The following is an 18056-nucleotide window of genomic DNA, read 5'->3' on the forward strand; positions in this document are numbered from 1 at the left end:
ATATAGTATCATATTTTTTTCTTTTCTTTAAAAAAAAATTGAGATGTGAGTTTAATCTCTATGCGTGGCTAATGTAATGGAGTTTTTACCTTTTATTTTAGTATGCTTAATTTTTTTCTTTGTATGTTTGGAATCCAAGACCCAAGAATTAACTTGTCTATCCATCTATTTTTATATTTATTTATAAAAAATAAAAATTTTAACAAACAACTTATATATGTGTGGCCGTATTCCACTAACTAGTTAAATTCAACAACGATAATGAATTTCTCAGGATAGGAAGGATGGAATGGATATACATGGAGTCATGGACTCATGGAGACAGAGTGAAACGTTCAAATAAGTAATTGGACAGTCAAATTCAATGGGAATTTCTTGCACTTTGTGCATTCAGATATACATACATAAATGAGTAACAAAGAAGTAACCAGAGTGGCTTAAATTATTGTCTTTTTCTATTGAGAAGAGTTTATTTTCTCTCCGTACACTTTCCATCTTTGCCTCACTATAACGTGTTTGGCCGCCCATGAGAGGGGGCTTTGTGAGAGGTGGAGCCTCTCGGTCCCATGAGCCAAGAAGAGAACCTAACGTTGAATAAGATCTCCATCAGGGACTTGGAAAAAAAAGTAAAGAAGAATAGGGAAGGTAAAGAATTTTCTAGATCTGTTTGCATTCATCCGAGGGTGGATGCTTGGATGGAAGGTCATAAAGAGGTAGAAGATCGGGAACATTCCGTGATGCATGTTGGTGAAACGCCTCCAGAGAAAGAATCGAAAAAGGGAACACAGGGATGGTCGACTTCTTTTGCCAACATAGTCAAGACAGGAAAAAGTGCCCCTCGACAAGGAGATTCCAGTGCGGAAGTCAATAGGGAAGATGAAGCAGAAAAGGTAAATGAAGAGGAGGACGGAGATGATGAGAACGAAGATATAGATGATGAGGAGATTACTATAAAAAAGATACCTAATGGCTTGCTGAATCTGATTATAGGGAAGAGTATACAAAAGGAAATTAGGGAAGAATGGTGGAACTCCCTAATAGTGAAATTGCTTGGCAGAAAAATCTCTCTTTTGGCTCTGAAAAGGAGATTGGAAACTATGTGGGCCAAAATGAGAAGCATTGAGGTAATAGATCTGGGTGATGATTTCTTTTCGGTAAGGTTTTTCAATTCAAAGGATTTGGATTACGCTCTTATAGAAGGACTGTAGAATATTCTAGATCACTACTTGACTGTTCAGTTTTAGAAACCGGATTTTGATCCAACTACGACGTCCATTGACAAGATTGTTGCCTAGGTGAGGCTCCCAGGACTAGCAATAGAATATTACAACAGGACTATTCTAAAAAAAAATTGGGAATATAGTGGGGAGAACACTGAAAGTGGATAGCAATACTACGGAGGTCTCCAGAAAAAAGTTTGCCAGAATTTGTGTGAAAGTGGAACTGGACAAACCTCTGGTGTCCCAATACCTAATCAATGGTATACCTCATGCAGTTGAATATGAAGGGCTCCATCTAGTTTGCTTTTCGTGCGGAAGAGTGGGCCATGACAGGGAGAACTGCCCTGAGAAGAAAAAGAATGCTTCAGAGTCTCAAAATGGTAATGGCGAAAACACAGCAAGAAATCCAGAGGCAGAAAAAAGGAACAAAAATGTAAAGGACAAGATTGACAAGGGCAAAAAAGTTCAAAAAAATATGATAGGGATTTTGGCCCTTGGATGTTAGTGCAGAGACATACACGTGGCAAAAAATCCACAAATCATGGAGAAGGTACCAGCAAAGGTGGAAATGTGCAAGAAAAAAGAGAGAATATGGGTGGAAATGGAAAACAATCTCGTTTTGATGTGCTGCAAATAGAAGAATCTATGAGGTACACAAAGAGGCATCCCCACAACGTCATAGTGTGATTAATTCAGATGCTATCCACCAAGAGAAGGCTCAGTCATCCGAAGCTAACCCTACCCAGCCCAAAACCCGAACCAGCTCACTGCCCAAGACCCAGCCAGCCCATTTCAAAGGCATCTCTTTGACCTTACAACAAGCCCATTCTATCTCTAAAGAGAACCCATATGTCCCTAAACCTGCTTCCTCTTCAGCCCCACCCAGAATATTTTCGACTAATCACCCCCTTGACGCCCAACACCACCAAGAGAATTGGGCCAACCCATCACCCTACAGCCCAACACCCTTCCTTATTGTTGTAGATTCAGCGTGTAACCCAACTCCTTCTAAAGAACCCCCTGATCCAGTACCCCCAGGCTTTGTTTCTGTTGACTCCAGGGAGCTCTCTATGGTAATGAAGGACGTTGAAAATAGAGAGATGGTAATTGCAGTAGTGGCTATGGAAGAGCATCCTTCTCTGGAGGATGAAATGGTGTGCTCGTAATGAGTACTGGTTGTTTTTGGAATAAGTTGTTCAAGTAGATACAGAGTTTCACACTTGTAGTTTATGTTTAGATTTTTATCTATAAAGATCCTTGCTTGGAATATAAGAGGGATTGCCAACCATGCTTCGGTTAGCACCCTTAAAGAACTGGTTAGACAGAAGCATCCTGATTTGGTGCTCCTTTTTGAAACTAGATGTAGTGGCGTGAGGGCTAAGGAGATCATCAAAAGCCTGTGTTTCAAATACTATTGTATGCATGAAGCACAGGACTACAGTGGTGGCATATGGGCTCTGTGAAATTATGACTCCCTACAGGTAACCTGTATTGAAATGCATACTCAGTTTATTCCTATGTCTATAGATGATTAATGTAGAGTTCCTTGGGCTTTAACTGCTGTTTATTGAGTCCCCAAGAAAGCCTTAGAAAGGTGTTTTTTGAAAAGATTAAACAGATTGCTTGTAATATGGATATGCCTTGGATGCTAGTTGACGACTATAATGAAATTGCGAAGGTGTGCGAGAAAAAAAGGGGTGCTAGAATTGATGCCAATGCAGTAGAACGGGTCAAGAATAAACTCAGTGGGTGGAAAGTAGGATGCTTGTCTTTCGCTGGTAGAGTTACTCTGGCTCAATTTGTGTTAACTCCCTCTCTAAACTATGATATGATGCATTTCATTATCCCTAAATGAGTCTGTCAAGAAATTGAAAGATTGCAAAGAAGATTCATCTGGGCAGAGAATGCAGGAGAAAGAAAATTTCACAACGTGGGATGGCATATTTTATGCAAACCCAAAATCCTTGGAGGCTTGGGATTCAAATCACTTTCCTTGATGAATGAAGCCTTCATGCTCAAAGCTTTTTGGAGATTAGTGGTGGATAATGACACTCTCTGGGCAAGAGTACTACTGAATAAATATGATAAAGGGAGACAATTTTCTGGTGAGATGAAAGTCAAAGGCTCAGATTCTCAATTCTGGAAAAATCTTAAAAAGATGAAGATGATCTTTGACAAGAATACAAGATTTTCAATTGGTAATGGTAAATTGACTCGCCTTTGGGATGATCCTTGGGTAGAAAATGAACCTCTTCATGAGCACCTAACCAGTAATCAGATCCCTACGGAGATAAGGAACATGACAGTTATTGAAGCTGTGGAACAAAACAATGATTGGAACTACCCCCTTCTAAAGAATTTTCTCCCGGATATCATTATTAACAAAATAAGAGCTATCCACCCTCCCCTTCAAGAAGCAGGCAGAGATCAAATTTGGTGGAATGCAACTCAAAATGAAAATTTTTCTGTTGTAAGTGCTTATAAACTTTTAGCAAGGCATGAAAAACCAAAAGATTAAGTGTGGAATGTGATATGGAAGTGGAGAGGACCCCAAAGAATGCGGTGTTTCTTGTGGGTGACTACACACCAAAAATTCATGACTGCAAAAAGAATATCAAATTTTTTTGGAGCACCCCCCCTTCTGCCATAGATGCCAAGGAGTCCAAGAGACCCAAGAGCACCTATTAAGAGACTGCCCAGCAGCATCTAGAATTTGGACCCAATTCATTCACCCAGCCTTCCTTCAAGATTTCTTTAGAGCTCCCTTCGAAGCGTGGCTCAGATGGAACCTTTGCATTGAGCTGGGCCGTTCAAACCAAATAGATTGGATAACACAATTTGTAGTTACCTGCTGGTGGTTATGGCACTGGAAAAATAAGGAGATTTTTATGCCGGGTTTCACCAGGCCTTACGATCTGTGCTCCTTCATTTGCAATCAAGCAATTTCGATCAGGAATGCTCCTTACAAGCTGTATACTGGAGAGTATAGAGAAAAAGTGGAAAGACAGATTTCATGGTCATGTTCACCTACCAACTGGATCAAATTGAATTCTGATAGTGCTTCGTGCGGAAACCCAGGAACAGCATCATGTGGAGGACTCTTAAGGGATGAGATGGGGCATTGGGTTGCTGGATACTGCTCGAACTTGGGAGTATGTTCAGCTTTCCAAGCAGAGATATGGGGCTTGTTACATGGGCTAAAAACAGCCTGGGAGCTGGGAATCAGGAGGCTCATTATGGATCTGAATTCAAAAGCGCTTATGGATGTCATTATTAAAGAAAATGCAGAAAGCCACCCCAGTAATTTGATCAGAATTATCTCTACATGGCTTAAAAAGAACTGGCAAGTTAGAGTAAGTCATACTTATAGAGAAGGAAACAGAGCTGCTGATTTTTTAGTTAGAGAAGGATTAAAGTGTAACCCAGATTTTAATTTTGTTGATGTGCTACCAGCACCTTTAAAATAAATTTTGTTTGATGATTGTAGAGGGACTTCCTTACCTCAGTTGATTAGTGTCTTGTAATTTTGGACTTTAGCCTCATTTAAATACTAAAAAAAAAGATATACATACATAAATAATTTCATCGAATCCAAAGACACGTGATGTTGATTGTAAAGAGATTTCCAGAGACACAACATAAAAGCTTTCAAGTATATCAACATTGGTTCCAGTAATTTTAACTGTTACTTTTAATTATATATATTTTTTATAATTAAAATTAATAATTAAAAATTATTAAAATATTAATGTATCGATACATTTAAAAAATTTTTCACACAATACTATATGAATCAATTATGAACATATATTAAAATAAATCACTAAAATATATATTAAAAATAAATTAAATTATATATTTATATAAAAAAATTTAAATTAGTAATTTTTAATATTTTTGTCATTATTTAATCAGTACAAATGTTAAATTATATTTAACAAATAAAGTTTATTAATTTATATATATAAATTCTAAAAAAAATATAGATACAAACTGTATTGATTAATATGTATAAAATTTTAGTAAATATAGATACAAATTATATATTTTTTGTGTGCAAAATCATGTAAATATAAGTGTAAATTATTATTAACTAAATACTAACAAAAAATGATAGTATTTATTCGTTATAAAACATTACTCTATTTATATATAAATATATAATAATAATTAATTTTAGTGTGCAGATAATATTTTTATACATAAATGAATGATTATATTATTTTTTAATAATATAAAGGATATTTTTTATTTTATATTTTATCAAATAATTTTATTAAAAATAAAAAATATATAACATTTTTTAGATTGCCTATGTAGACACTTACGTCACCAAGAAAGAAATGTAGTTTATAAAGCTAGAGTCCAAGTAAAATTATTCAGTACACGAAACCTAAATTATCCATCTCCAAAGAAACAAAAATGGCTCCCCAAACACCACAGCTCCATTTCGTTCTGTTTCCATTAATGGCACAAGGCCACTTGATTCCGATGATGGACTTAGCAAAGTTATTACTTCAGCGCAATAACAATATTATTGTCACAGTTGTCACAACCCCGAAAAACGCAGCAAGATTCACATCAACCTTCGCTCGCTACATTGATTCCGGTTACCAGATTCGACAAATCCAGCTTCAGTTTCCATATCAAGAAGCCGGCTTGCCAGAAGGATGTGAGAATCTTGACATGCTTCATTCACTTGGCAATGCTTTCAGTTTTTTCAACGCAGCAAGTCTTCTAAGGGAGCCGGTGGAGAAGATCTTCGAAGAGTTGTCGCCGCCGGCATGCTGCATAGTCTCCGATATGAGTCTGCCGTACACGATCCACGTCGCTAAGAAATTCAGGATTCCAAGGGTTTCTTTCGCTGGAGTTAGTTGCTTCTGTTTAATGTGTTATGATGCTTTGCATACAAGTAATGTGAGGAATAGTGTTAAGGATGAAACAGAGTACTTCGTTATACCGGGTTTACCGGACGAAATTGAAGTCACTAAATCGCAGGTACCGGCACAGGTAGACGAGAATTGGAGCAGGTTTGGTGAAGAGATTTATGCAGCTGAAAGTGATTCTTATGGAGTAATCATGAATTCGTTCCAAGAATTGGAGCCTGAGTATGAAAGAATGTACAAGAAGGTTAGAAAGGATAAAGTGTGGTGTGTTGGTCCGGTGTCACTAAGCAACAAGGATCAGTTGGAGAAGGTTCAAAGAGGAAACAGTGTTTCAGTTGAAGAGTGGAAGCATCAAAATTGGCTTGATTCTCAAAAGCCAAAGAGTGTGATTTATGTATGCCTTGGAAGCTTAAGTAATGTAACTGCAATTCAGTTGATTGAGATTGGTTTAGCCTTAGAAGAATCTAGAAGACCCTTCATTTGGGTAATTAGAGAAGGGAATCAATTAGGGGCGCTAGAAAAGTGGATTAAGGAAGATGGTTTTGAAGAAAGAATCAAAGGTAAGAGTCTTATAATTCGAGGTTGGGCTCCTCAGCTACTAATACTGTCACATCCTTCAATTGGAGGGTTCTTGACACACTGTGGCTGGAACTCTACTTTGGAAGCTATATGCGCTGGCATGCCGATGCTGACATGGCCGTTATTCGCAGACCAGTTTCTGAATGAAAAACTAGTTGTCAAAGTACTAAAAGTTGGAGTGATGGTTGGTGTGAAAAGTCCTACTGCTTGGGGGAAGGAAGAGGAGGTTGGTGAACTGGTTAAGAAAGAATATATTAAAATAGCAATAGAGGAGTTAATGGATGAGAATAATGGTGAATGTGAAGAAAGAAGAGAAAGGATAAGAAAGTTAGCGGAAATGGCTAAAAGATCTGTAGAAGAAGGTGGATCTTCTCATAGTAACTTGACTGTGTTTATCCAAGATATTTTGCATAAAAGCATGGGAGGTATATGATAATATGATTTTCCAAACTAATGGCCAACAATGCAATTGCAAATGTGTGAGAGTTTTTAATATGCTTAATTTTTGCTGTGTTTGGAATATCAAAATATTTGACTATAGGGCTCTTCAATGTATAATATGCGGTTTGCACTTGGAATCAAAGAATGGTCTTGCTTATTAATCCATTTTTATATGTAATTTAAAAATAATTAATGTGTAAAATAATTTATGTATGTGGTTAAAACGTTAAATCCTTTAATCTCAACTAATTATATTAAGTTCAAATCCTAAATAGTATTTGATTTGATCTTTGATCTGAAGATTATCAAAATCAGGTAATAAAACCATCATAGAGCACTCAACTATAATTGAGTGGTGATGAAGCGAGAGGCGGTGGGGGCAGACCTTACTTTAGGACGTGAAGACAACTCAATCCGCCCTTGTCTTCTTTTCCAATGTGGTTGTCTTAATCCAAATGGTTGGACACATTACAAAGGATGAAAATGAAAGCTCACATTACATAATACATACAAGCCTAACTTTGGGAAGGAAGGGATGATAGTAAGAGTTGTTCATCAATTGGAAAGTTGAAGAAGGGATGGCAAAAGCTGAATAAGCTTATGCAGTATACTAATGTTCTGCAAGTGTGTTATCTCAGCTTTTTTTTTTTTTTTTTTGCAGCTGATATGCCTTAATCCTCATCAAATCAAAAGGTTGATAGGTCCAATTTCCTCAATCAGCTCATTGGAATACAAATAATAAACTCGCTGCTGCCACTTATTTCGACAAGCAATTGAAAAATAAGAGATTGTGTTTATCTCTGGCAAATTTGTTTATATATATAATATAAATAAAGTGTGGTGAACAACAAAGCAGACACACATACCAAGAAAAGAATGTTAGTTATAGATGTCACACAGGTAAACGAATTAAACCCACCCAAATTCAGTGGACTAAATCCAGTTACAATATCAACCAAAACAAAAATGGATTCCATAACACCACAGCTCCATTTCGTTGTGTTCCTTTTAGTGGCACAAGGTCACATGATCCCAGTGATGGACATTGCAAAAAATACTGCCTCAGCAGAGTGTTGTTGTCATGGTAGTCACAACCCCACAAAATGCAACAAGAATCACATAAACCCCAAACCTTTGCTCGTTACAATGATTCTGGTTATCAGATTCGATTAATTCAGCATCAATTTCCACATCAAGAGGCTGGTTTGCCAGAAGGGTGTGAGAATTTTGATATGTTACCTTCACTTGGCAATGCTGATAATTTGTTGAATGCAACAAGCATTTTTGTGGGAACCGGTGGAGAAGGTTTTCGAAGAGTTGGTGCCGCTGCCGAGCTGCATAGTTTCTGATACGTGTTTGCTATATACAATCCACATTGCCAACAAATTCAGCATTCCTGGGATTTCTTTTGCCGGAGTAAGTTGTTTCTGTCTCTTGTGTACTCAGTTTGTGCACCAATGATGCGAGGGAAAGCATAAAGGATGAATCAGAGTACTTTGTCGTGCCTGGTATATCAGACAAAATTGAAGTGACCAAACCACTGGCATTATCACCAAACAATGAGAAATGGAACAAGTTTAGTGAAGAAAAAAGAACTAACTACTCAATTGTGGACTTACCAGGTAAAGTCTCCATCACTGCCTCCTCAACAAAAATGCTGTGGTCGAAAGAACTATATGCCACTTTTCCAATCCTTAGGTATCTGCAAGTTTATCTTTTAATAGTAAGAATGCTTTTTTGTATGTTGAAAATAATCTAATTAAAATGCCTATGTAGGTTACTTCAGAAACCAAATTGGAAATTAAAACATTTTCCAACTTAGAACTAACTACGCAATTGAAACAACTAGTCCAATGCCTAAGGCCGAAAGAAAAAGCATTTTCAAACCATGTAGGTCACTTCAGAAATCAACTTGGAAATTAAAACAACTGACCTTATTGCTTGCCATGCATCTAATGATCATTTCCAGAAAACTTTGTGCCTCATCCTTTTTCTTTTCTCTAGAAGTGACAGCATTAGAGAGGTTTTAATTGTCTTCCCATTGTAAAATCAAAGGCTTCCCTATTCTGATAATCCACCTTTACAAAGATGATCGATTATGTTTTTGACATTTGCATGATTTCCTCTGATGAAAAAATGATTGAAAAATCTTCTATGCATTCTTTTACTCTTCCAGAGTTCTATAAACCATGTATAAGTATTTTGTATGTGTACAAATCAGGACAAATATCATCGTCAACAATTTTGTTTAATAGTATAATTGCCTTGCCCAGTTGCTGCCTGTCGCATAACGCGTGTAACAATATATTGTAAGTTTCAATATTTGGATCCAAATTCTTACACATACCTTGGAAAAGATTCATGGCTTCATCTAATCTTTTATTCTTGCAATAACCACTAATCAAGATATTGTAACTCCAAACATTTGGAACAAAACTTCTTTCAAAGATGAGTCTTTTAAATAATGCAATTGCCTCATCAAGATGCTGGTTTTTGCACACGAAATCTAAAAGGATATTATAAGTGTTTACATCAGGGAATGGTTGATGCATTTCATTAACAATCTTCCATGCAGACGTGATTCTACCAGCTTTGCACAAGCCATCAACTAGAGAATTGTAAGTTACAATGTCTGGAACTATGTTCTTACGAAACATATCTTTCATCAAATTCCTGGCCTCATCCACTCTGTTAATCTTGCAATAACCTTTAATCAAGATGTTATAACTCCAAACATCAGGCACAACACCCCTTTCAATTACCATATCAAATAAGTTTCTTGCCTCATCAACTTCATTGTTCAAACAATATCCATTCATCAAAATTGTGTAAGTAATAATGTTTGGTTGCTGACCCCTTAGAATCATCACATCGCACATAACGTGGGCTTGTAATAGCATCTCTTCTTTGCATAATGCATCAATTATTATGTTAAAGGTATACACATCTAGGCTGATGTCTTTAACAACAATCTCATTCAGCAATAATCTAGCTTCTTTCCAATGGCCCACATGACAGAAACCATATATTAATGAAGTGTAAGTGACAATATCAGGGGAAATTCCTCGATCAAGCATATTAAAATACAAACCCAGTGCATCATTCAAAAGTCCATCTTTGCACAAACCATCAACAACAATATTGTACATTACAAGATTCGGCCTAACATACTGACCCTCCATTTTCCAAAGCATTTGGAGAGCACGTCTTGTTTCTCCAGACTTACACAGCCCATTGATTAAGGTTCCGTACATAACTTCATCAAACCAAAATCCTTTTGCAACTATTTTATTATAAATGTAGAATGCATCCGAAATCTTACCATTAAGACACAACCCCTTCATTATTGTAGTAAAAGTTACAGCACTTGGCTTAAATCCCCACTTAACAAACTTGCTCATTACCGAGAGTGCAAAACCCATCTGACCTGCATGGCCATAACAATTGATCAAGATGTTCAAAGTAACACTAAATGGTAGGATGCCCTTTGACTCCATCTGGGTATAAAGATAAATAGCCGTGGCATAATACTTCATCTTTACAACCATTCCCAAGATTTTGGTTAATTCCACAATCGATGGCTGCGGATGCATATCAACCATGCAATTAAATAAAGCTACAGCATCTTCAACATTATCAAATTTGTAAGCGTCTCGTGATGGAAGCGGCTGTGAATGAAGAAGAGATAGCCTTGTACGGTGGGCATATGGCATAAAAGCAAGTAAGTTCGATGATGGCAGAAGAAAGCGATGGAGTTTAGGGATTGCATACCTCGTTGCATACATTATGTTCTCTTAACATAAAAACTGATGATACTTCACGAAACACAATTCTCCACTCTATGATTATCAGTATTGCCTGAAACCGTTTAGCTACCTTAAGAATGAAGAAGACGAATTTGGATATTTAATACAATACAACAACAATTCATTGATCTCAATAGAAATTAAAAGCTAAGTAGTTGCCACAAACTAGGGGTGGGCATGATTTGGATTTTTATAAATCCAAACTGGATCCATTTCAGAACCAGTTTTATGGTTCATAAAACCAAACCAGAACTGGATTGAAGAGAGAAACCGGTTCTAAACCGGTTTAAAAAAATAAAAACCGGTTTTAAACCGGTTTTAAATCCAATTTTACGTATAAAACCGGTTTTAAATCCAGTTTTACATATAAAACCGGTTTTAAATCCGATTTTTTTAAATCCAGTTTTTTTTTTAAATCCAAATCTAAAATCCGGTTTTTTTTTATAAAATCCAGTTTTAAAACCAGATTTTTTAACCAAAAATTCAGTTTTAAAACCAATTTTTGAAAATCCAGTCTTAAAATCAGTTTCTTTAAACAAAAATCCAATTTTAAAACTAGTTTTTAAAAATCCAATTTTCAAACCAGATATTTTAAAAAAAAATCCACTTTTAAAAATAATGTGCACTAGGTATCAATGTACTAATATAGACATGCAACAAAGAAACGGATAGTAATTTTCTTTGCAACCTATTGGTTAATCCAATAAGGCAACTCAATTTAAAATATTTCTATTTCTCCCTAAACATTTCCTTATTAACATGAATTTGCACGTCAAGTAGTTATTGTCACCACATTGCAGATCAACAACATTAAGACTGTTTATTAAGTAAGCCATGCAAAGCAAACTTGAGCAGTAGCATAAAAGTGAAGATTGGATCAGAACAAGAGAAAAAATTGGATATGATAGAATGCAGGGTATAGTAGCGAATTTCAGAATATTGATTTGAAAATTACAAAACTTGCATTAACCACATACTTGGTGCTCTGTTTTGGAACCATCAAAGGGCACTTCAAGCCGGTGCCTCAAATTTCTTAGTCTTTCTTCCTACAAAAGGAATAAATAACAAAGAACAATAAGCAACAGGTTACATAACAAATAATATATAAACTACAAACAATAGATAAAATTCTACAAAATGCAATAAGATGTCATTCTTCAACATATACTAATATAAAAGATAGGCACACTCCAAAAATAAGACAGTGAAGGAATCAAAATACTGATGAATTATAAGTTTGAATATATTTATTAAGGCTTGCTTTTATCATGTGATAAATTTACATTAATATTTCAACAAAATACACATAATCAGTTCTAAATAAACATCCACTGCCTGCCTACGTCTTTACAAACAATACCTCAGACATTCAAGACACTGAGTCGCAATATCAAACTAACTCCAGTGATGAGACCATACAAGCATATACAATGACAATCTTTTCATATTAGATTGAGTCGGCTACATATACAATGACAAAATTGTGCTATCTTAATTATCCTGAAGCTTCTTCACTTACTGAACCTCCTAATTGATGTGCACCCTTTAGTTCTCAAATGACAACAGTTGGCTAAGTTGGAGTTGGTGGGCATTGGTTCAAAAGGCATGATAAAAAAAAGTCTGTTAAATTCATAGCTTATCAATTGAATTTTCACCTAGGATTCCAAAATATGTGGGGTTTAGAGAGAATATTCAAAAGCAAAAGCATTTGAATCTATTTGCCAAAGGATCAAGGTCTTGATCACTTGATTTACAAAACGATAAGTACATGATAATTCAAAATACAATAACACTACACATACCTGCAGAGAGCTAAGAGAAAGAGGATGCATCCTATTGTTTGGCACATTTAGAGCAGTAGAAGGTAAAGATAGAATACGCCCGATAAGTGATCCAGATCCTAGTACAATGTTAGCTGCAAATGCAATATGAATAATTAGTTACAGATCACTAAATCATTTGTGCACTAGAAAAGCTAATTTTTACAGAAAGCATGCATACAACCGAATGTCTACTATTTCATAGTAAAGCTTCATATGTTTTCCCCAAGCACTAAAATGGGGCTATTAGAAATATAAAAAGATAAATCATCATAATCCTATAAAAATAGGAAAATAAAAAAATAATAAAGAAAACCATAGAAAAGTGGCATTAACACAAACACTTGATATGCATAACAGCATAAGCAATCAAACCTTGTTCAGTTTTTCAAATTGATGGAATGAAACAGAACAGAAAAGAACATGGAAGCACCTTTGGCAATTTCAACTATATAATCACAAATGTAGTAAATCCCTATCTACCACTCAATTCCTTTTCTCAGATGATAGATTCACACTGTGGTTCTTCTCTGTTGCTTCACAACATTTCAATCTACCAAATTAATTACTTAATGGTAAACCTATCTAACCTTGAGGGTACCCAGAGAACGGAGAAGAACAGAGCTGGGTCACGGCGAGAAAAGGCGGACGGCGGAACCGCGGATGGCGGAACAGAGCAGTGGCACGACGCGCTTGTGGTGGTGGTGGCAGCTACGAAACTGCAGTGCCAGTTGCCTGCTCCGGTGCGGCGGTGCCGGCTGCGGGCGAAGGAGAAAAGGATTCGTGCGAGTTAAAACTGGTTCACCAAATCAGAAATGAAGAATTAGGGTGTTTTTGAGATTTGGATTTTAATCTGGATCTGGATCCAGATTTAAAACCATTTAAATGGATTGGATTTAAAACCAAATTATAAAATAAATTTGGTTTGGTTTGGATTTTTTTTTATTTAAAATTAGTTTTTTTTTAATGGTTTGGTTTGGATTTGGTTTAAAATCCAAATTTTGGATTTTTTTGCTCACCCCTAGGCACAAACAAATAAATAAAAAATAAAAAATGAAGAAAACTCAAAATTAGCACCTTAAAGCGAGAACAGCAGAAGCAGAGGCAAAGTGGCAAACACAGCAATGGTGAAAGCGGAAGCGGAAGCGGAAGCAGAACATGGAAAAGAGAGAACTGAGAAGAGTTGCAGAATTGAACTCGAGAGGCATGGTATTGTTAGGGTTTTGTTTCACAATTGGTTTTTTTTTTTCATTTTTAATATTTTATAATCACTAAGTATATATTAAAATTAGTCATTAAAATTAGTTATTAATGTAGAATATTAGGTTCTGAAAATCGAACCAGTCATCGAACCGCTCTAACTACTGGTTCACTGATTTATAAATTCAACTGGTTCGACCGTGGTTGAACTGAAAAAACCGTTTTATAATAAAATAATAAATAAATTATAAATAAATACATTAAAATATAATTATAGTCTAATATAAACTTTAAAATATCATCCAAATTAAAAGTACTACATAAACCAAAATATTATAATTTCATTTAAATACAAACTCGAAAGTCAAATAACAAAAACAACCAACCAAACATAAAATGTCAACATCCAAGTTTGTCATCAATCATCAAAATCTGCCATAACTTGCTGCAGATTTGCTTCCTTGATATCATCAACTACTTGGACCAGAAAAATCAAGTGGTGCAACATAACATGTACTACTACTACCACCACCACCACTTTGATCTAAATCAGCATCAATATCATCTATAAATATACCATTAGATTTAATTTTTATTGTGCAAATACGACTACTCCTACTCTACCAGCAACAACATATAACTTGTGAGCAAAGAAAAAAAAGAGATGAAAGTATCTATTATCTCTGAGGTCCTTCTCGAAACCATTTATTATTAGTACTAGACTCATCAACCAACCCCCTATTTTTTCTGTCATGTGAATTTTCTGTTTGTGGAATAAAATGCGTTAGATATCAAGCTTGTGATTTATCCATGCTTACATCATTATAGCTTCATCAAGATGTATCACCACTCTTGCAATGAAATGAAAAGCCTTGTTATGAATGCCAAGAATGAAATGAATTGAGTTATTTAGTAAAGAAACTCTATTCCTCTGTTTTTGTAGCGCGTGTCTGAGAGTGAGAGAAAAATGTATAACTATGTTATATGAGTGGTCTATGTGAGTGTAGGGGTGTTCGCGGTGCGGTTTGGTTCGGTTTTTGAGCGAAAAGTCATCCGATCCGATCGTCTAATTAAACTGCGGTTCGGTTTGGTTCGATTTTTTTATCGAAACCATCCGAACCAAACCAAACCAATTAAAATCGGTTTGGTTTGGTTCGGTTTATTCGGTTTTTTCAATCAATTCAAAAAAAATATTACTATACTACTTCACAAAATCATAACATGATATATTTAGAATCATTTATTTTTTCGAAGGAAGAAATCACTTTTAGACAAATTACCAAACATAATCAGTATACATCAAAATCAATTCTACAAATGTTAGAATGCAAACAAAGCTTACCTCTACCATAGGGCCTATTCTAAAAGTTCCCATGACCTCTTCTTTAGACACCAATGTAAGAAGTGGAATGAGTACAAAAGGAATCTGAATTGACTGAACCATATTGAGCCATTCATTCATAGTATCCAATGAACTCTCTGATGTATTAAAAACTATAGCAGCTATCATTGTTGGAACAATAGCACAACTTCTAGTGATCAATGACCTTAACCATTATATTTAGCTTCAAAAACCCTTCAATTATGAATTATCCTGCATATGTTCCTGTAATTGTGCTACTTTGTCGTGCTGCTAACAAACCAATTTCCCATATATATAGATTTGGAAACAAAAGTAATAAATCATACTAAATCATACTAAACCAGTTCAAAATTAATTTTTTATTTTTCCAAAATAACTAATAATAATAATAAACCAGAAGCAGCTTCAAATCAAGTTTTCGGATATTATCAGATAATAACAGACAGAACAACAATTTTAGTATGAACAGCAAACAGAACAGCAATTTAGTAATTCAGTATGAACAACCCAGAAGCAGTTTCAGCAATTCAGTATGAACAGCAATTCCAGTATGAACAACCCAGTAATTTCAGTATGAACAGCAAATTCAGTATGAACAACCCAGAAGCAGTTTCAGCAATTCCAAGTTAGTAATAACCACCAACAATACCAAGTTAGTAAACCAAATAATAACCAGCAACAATAAACCGAACAATGAATCAATAACCAGCAACAATACCAAGTCAGTAATACATCAATAAATAGTAATAATGAATCAACAAACAGCAGCAAGTCAGCAACAATGAGTAAACAAACAACAGTACCAACAATCTTCTGCCGGGTCAGTGGGTGGCTGGGTGCTCTGCGACTGCTACTGCTGGGTGCGAGGGTGGTGCTGGGGCTGGGTCTTCGTGGGTCTTCGTGGTTCGGCGGCGTTAGGAGGAAGGCTTCGCTGCCGGCCTCGAGACTCAACCACGTGGGTGGCTCCGCAGCTGGGTGCACCGGTGCAGACTGTGAGGGCCCGAGGGGAGAGCGCGACTGTGAGAGCCGAGAGGAGAGCACCAGGTTTCACTTCGATTGGGGTAAGGGGGAAAGGTCACGCTGAATGGGATTGGGTCACGCTGGGAGTGGGAGACTGGGAGAGTGGGAGGGGTGGGGTTAGGTCACGCAGCTGAAAGGGGAATTTGGGGGAGGGGGGGTTTGGTTATTTTAGGGTTTTTAACCTCACCGGTTCGGTTCGGTTCGGTTGACATTTTCATGGTCAAAACCGAAAACCGAACCGAACCACAAAAAAACTGCAAAAATATATTTTTTTCGGTTTTTTCGATTTTCAGTTTATTCGATTTTCGGTTTTTTCGGTTCGATTTATCGGTTTAGTTCGGTCCGAATCGGTTTTGAACACCCCTATGTGAGTGATATTGATATTGAAGATAATTAACTCATGAAAGTGTGTTTTTCATGATTAACTCATTCTGTGCTTATTAATATACTTTAAACTATAAATCAATCTAAAGTAATCCAAACATACACTTTTAAGAAAAATGTTAGTATACATCTTACTAAGGAAGGGATTATGGTCACCAGAAGATGAGAAGCTCATGAAGTACATGATGAACAATGGACAAGGTTATTGGAGTGAAGTGGCTTGGAATGCTGGGTTGCAAAGGTGTGGCAATTATTAATCAATTATATAACAATTAATCAAAATTATTCAACAGCAAGGTTTAGCAATGCTTCAACAATTAATCAACAAACAAACATTTATTCAACAAACAAACAAATTCAGTAGTTCACACTTCACAGCTTAACTAACAATAATTATTCAACAAAGTTCACAATTCAGTTCAGTAACTTCAGTTGAATCAGTTCACAGTTTGAGTTCATAGAACCTTGGTTCACACTTCACAGTTCACAAAAAAATAAAAAATCAGTAAATCACATAGTTAATAAAAAAAATTACTTAGAACTAGAAGCTAGAAGAATCAAACAATTATTCAATCATAGCTAATAAAAAAAATTATTCACAGAGCTTCACACTTCAGTAAATCAGTTCACACTTCAGTGACTTCAGTACTTCACAGTTCACAGAGCTTCACAGAATCAAACAATGGTTCAATATAGTTAATAAAAAAATTTACCTAGAAGCTAGAAGAAGCCTTCAACAGAGCATGCAAGAGAGAGACAGTTTCACCGAATGACCAAGACAAGGAATCGTAGCTGCGCGATGGGCTTCGAACGGGACAGAGCTAGGTTGCGCGACGGAGGAAGGTTGCGATGGCTGCGCGACGGAGGAAGGTTGCGATGGCTGCGCGATGGAAGGGAAGGTTGATATCGATGGCAGCTGCGCGATGGAGGGAAAGTGAGCGAGCAAACGGTGGCTGCTCGAAAGAACGACGGCGGCGGCACGAGGCGGTGGCTGGACGGAGGTGAGGGACGGCCAGGAGCTCAATTGAGAGGAGCCTTGCCCTGGACTGAGTCTGTGTGAGTGTGAGAGAGGCAGAGCGTTCTGCAATGAGGAGAATCTGGATCTGGGCCTCTGAGTTAGGGCTAAGCTAAGTGCAGCAGCTGAAACGGCCACGATTTGCTCCCCCTAAAAAAACCGACCGGGTCACGGTTCGGTTTGACCGACCGATTCTCGTCCGATTCACTTATTCAATTACGGTTTGAAATTTACAGTTTTAACATTAGTTCGAATCGTTTTCTTCAGCAGTTCACGGTTCAGTCGGTTCAACTGACCGATTCGAACCGATTTTCAAAACCTT

The 18056-nt window shown here is 36.4% G+C and overlaps 2 protein-coding genes and 1 pseudogene across 28 annotated transcripts; 2 read left to right on the plus strand and 1 right to left on the minus strand.

The window, feature by feature from the left end:
* Window positions 1-5470: 5470 nt before the first annotated feature.
* LOC112784642 (UDP-glycosyltransferase 73C6) lies at window positions 5471-7287 on the plus strand. Its single transcript, XM_025827929.3, has one exon. It carries the CDS (start codon window positions 5643-5645, stop codon window positions 7116-7118), a length of 1476 nt encoding a protein of 491 aa, XP_025683714.1. The 5' UTR covers window positions 5471-5642; the 3' UTR covers window positions 7119-7287.
* A 612-nt stretch (window positions 7288-7899) lies between these two features.
* Window positions 7900-17857, minus strand: LOC112786418 (uncharacterized). 27 transcript variants are annotated; one of them, XM_072230789.1, is made up of 8 exons: window positions 16119-16485; window positions 12735-12847; window positions 11910-11978; window positions 10898-11002; window positions 9060-10794; window positions 8746-8828; window positions 8366-8631; window positions 7900-8278 (listed from the first exon to the last, which is right to left on the minus strand). In XM_072230789.1, exons 2-5 carry the CDS (start codon window positions 12762-12764, stop codon window positions 9307-9309), a joined length of 1692 nt encoding a protein of 563 aa, XP_072086890.1. In that variant the 5' UTR covers window positions 12765-12847; window positions 16119-16485; the 3' UTR covers window positions 7900-8278; window positions 8366-8631; window positions 8746-8828; window positions 9060-9306. The 27 variants fall into 27 exon arrangements, with proteins under 27 accessions (XP_072086890.1, XP_072086891.1, XP_072086888.1 ...); XM_072230790.1 differs by having other exon boundaries at window positions 8366-8666; XM_072230787.1 differs by adding an exon at window positions 15295-15387 and having other exon boundaries at window positions 7900-8631; window positions 16119-16250.
* On the plus strand, window positions 8093-8931 carry LOC112786417 (UDP-glycosyltransferase 73C1-like; annotated as a pseudogene).
* Window positions 17858-18056: the final 199 nt, after the last annotated feature.

This window comes from Arachis hypogaea, chromosome 20 (genome assembly GCF_003086295.3).
Source record: "Arachis hypogaea cultivar Tifrunner chromosome 20, arahy.Tifrunner.gnm2.J5K5, whole genome shotgun sequence".
NCBI classification, from domain to species: Eukaryota; Viridiplantae; Streptophyta; class Magnoliopsida; order Fabales; family Fabaceae; genus Arachis; species Arachis hypogaea.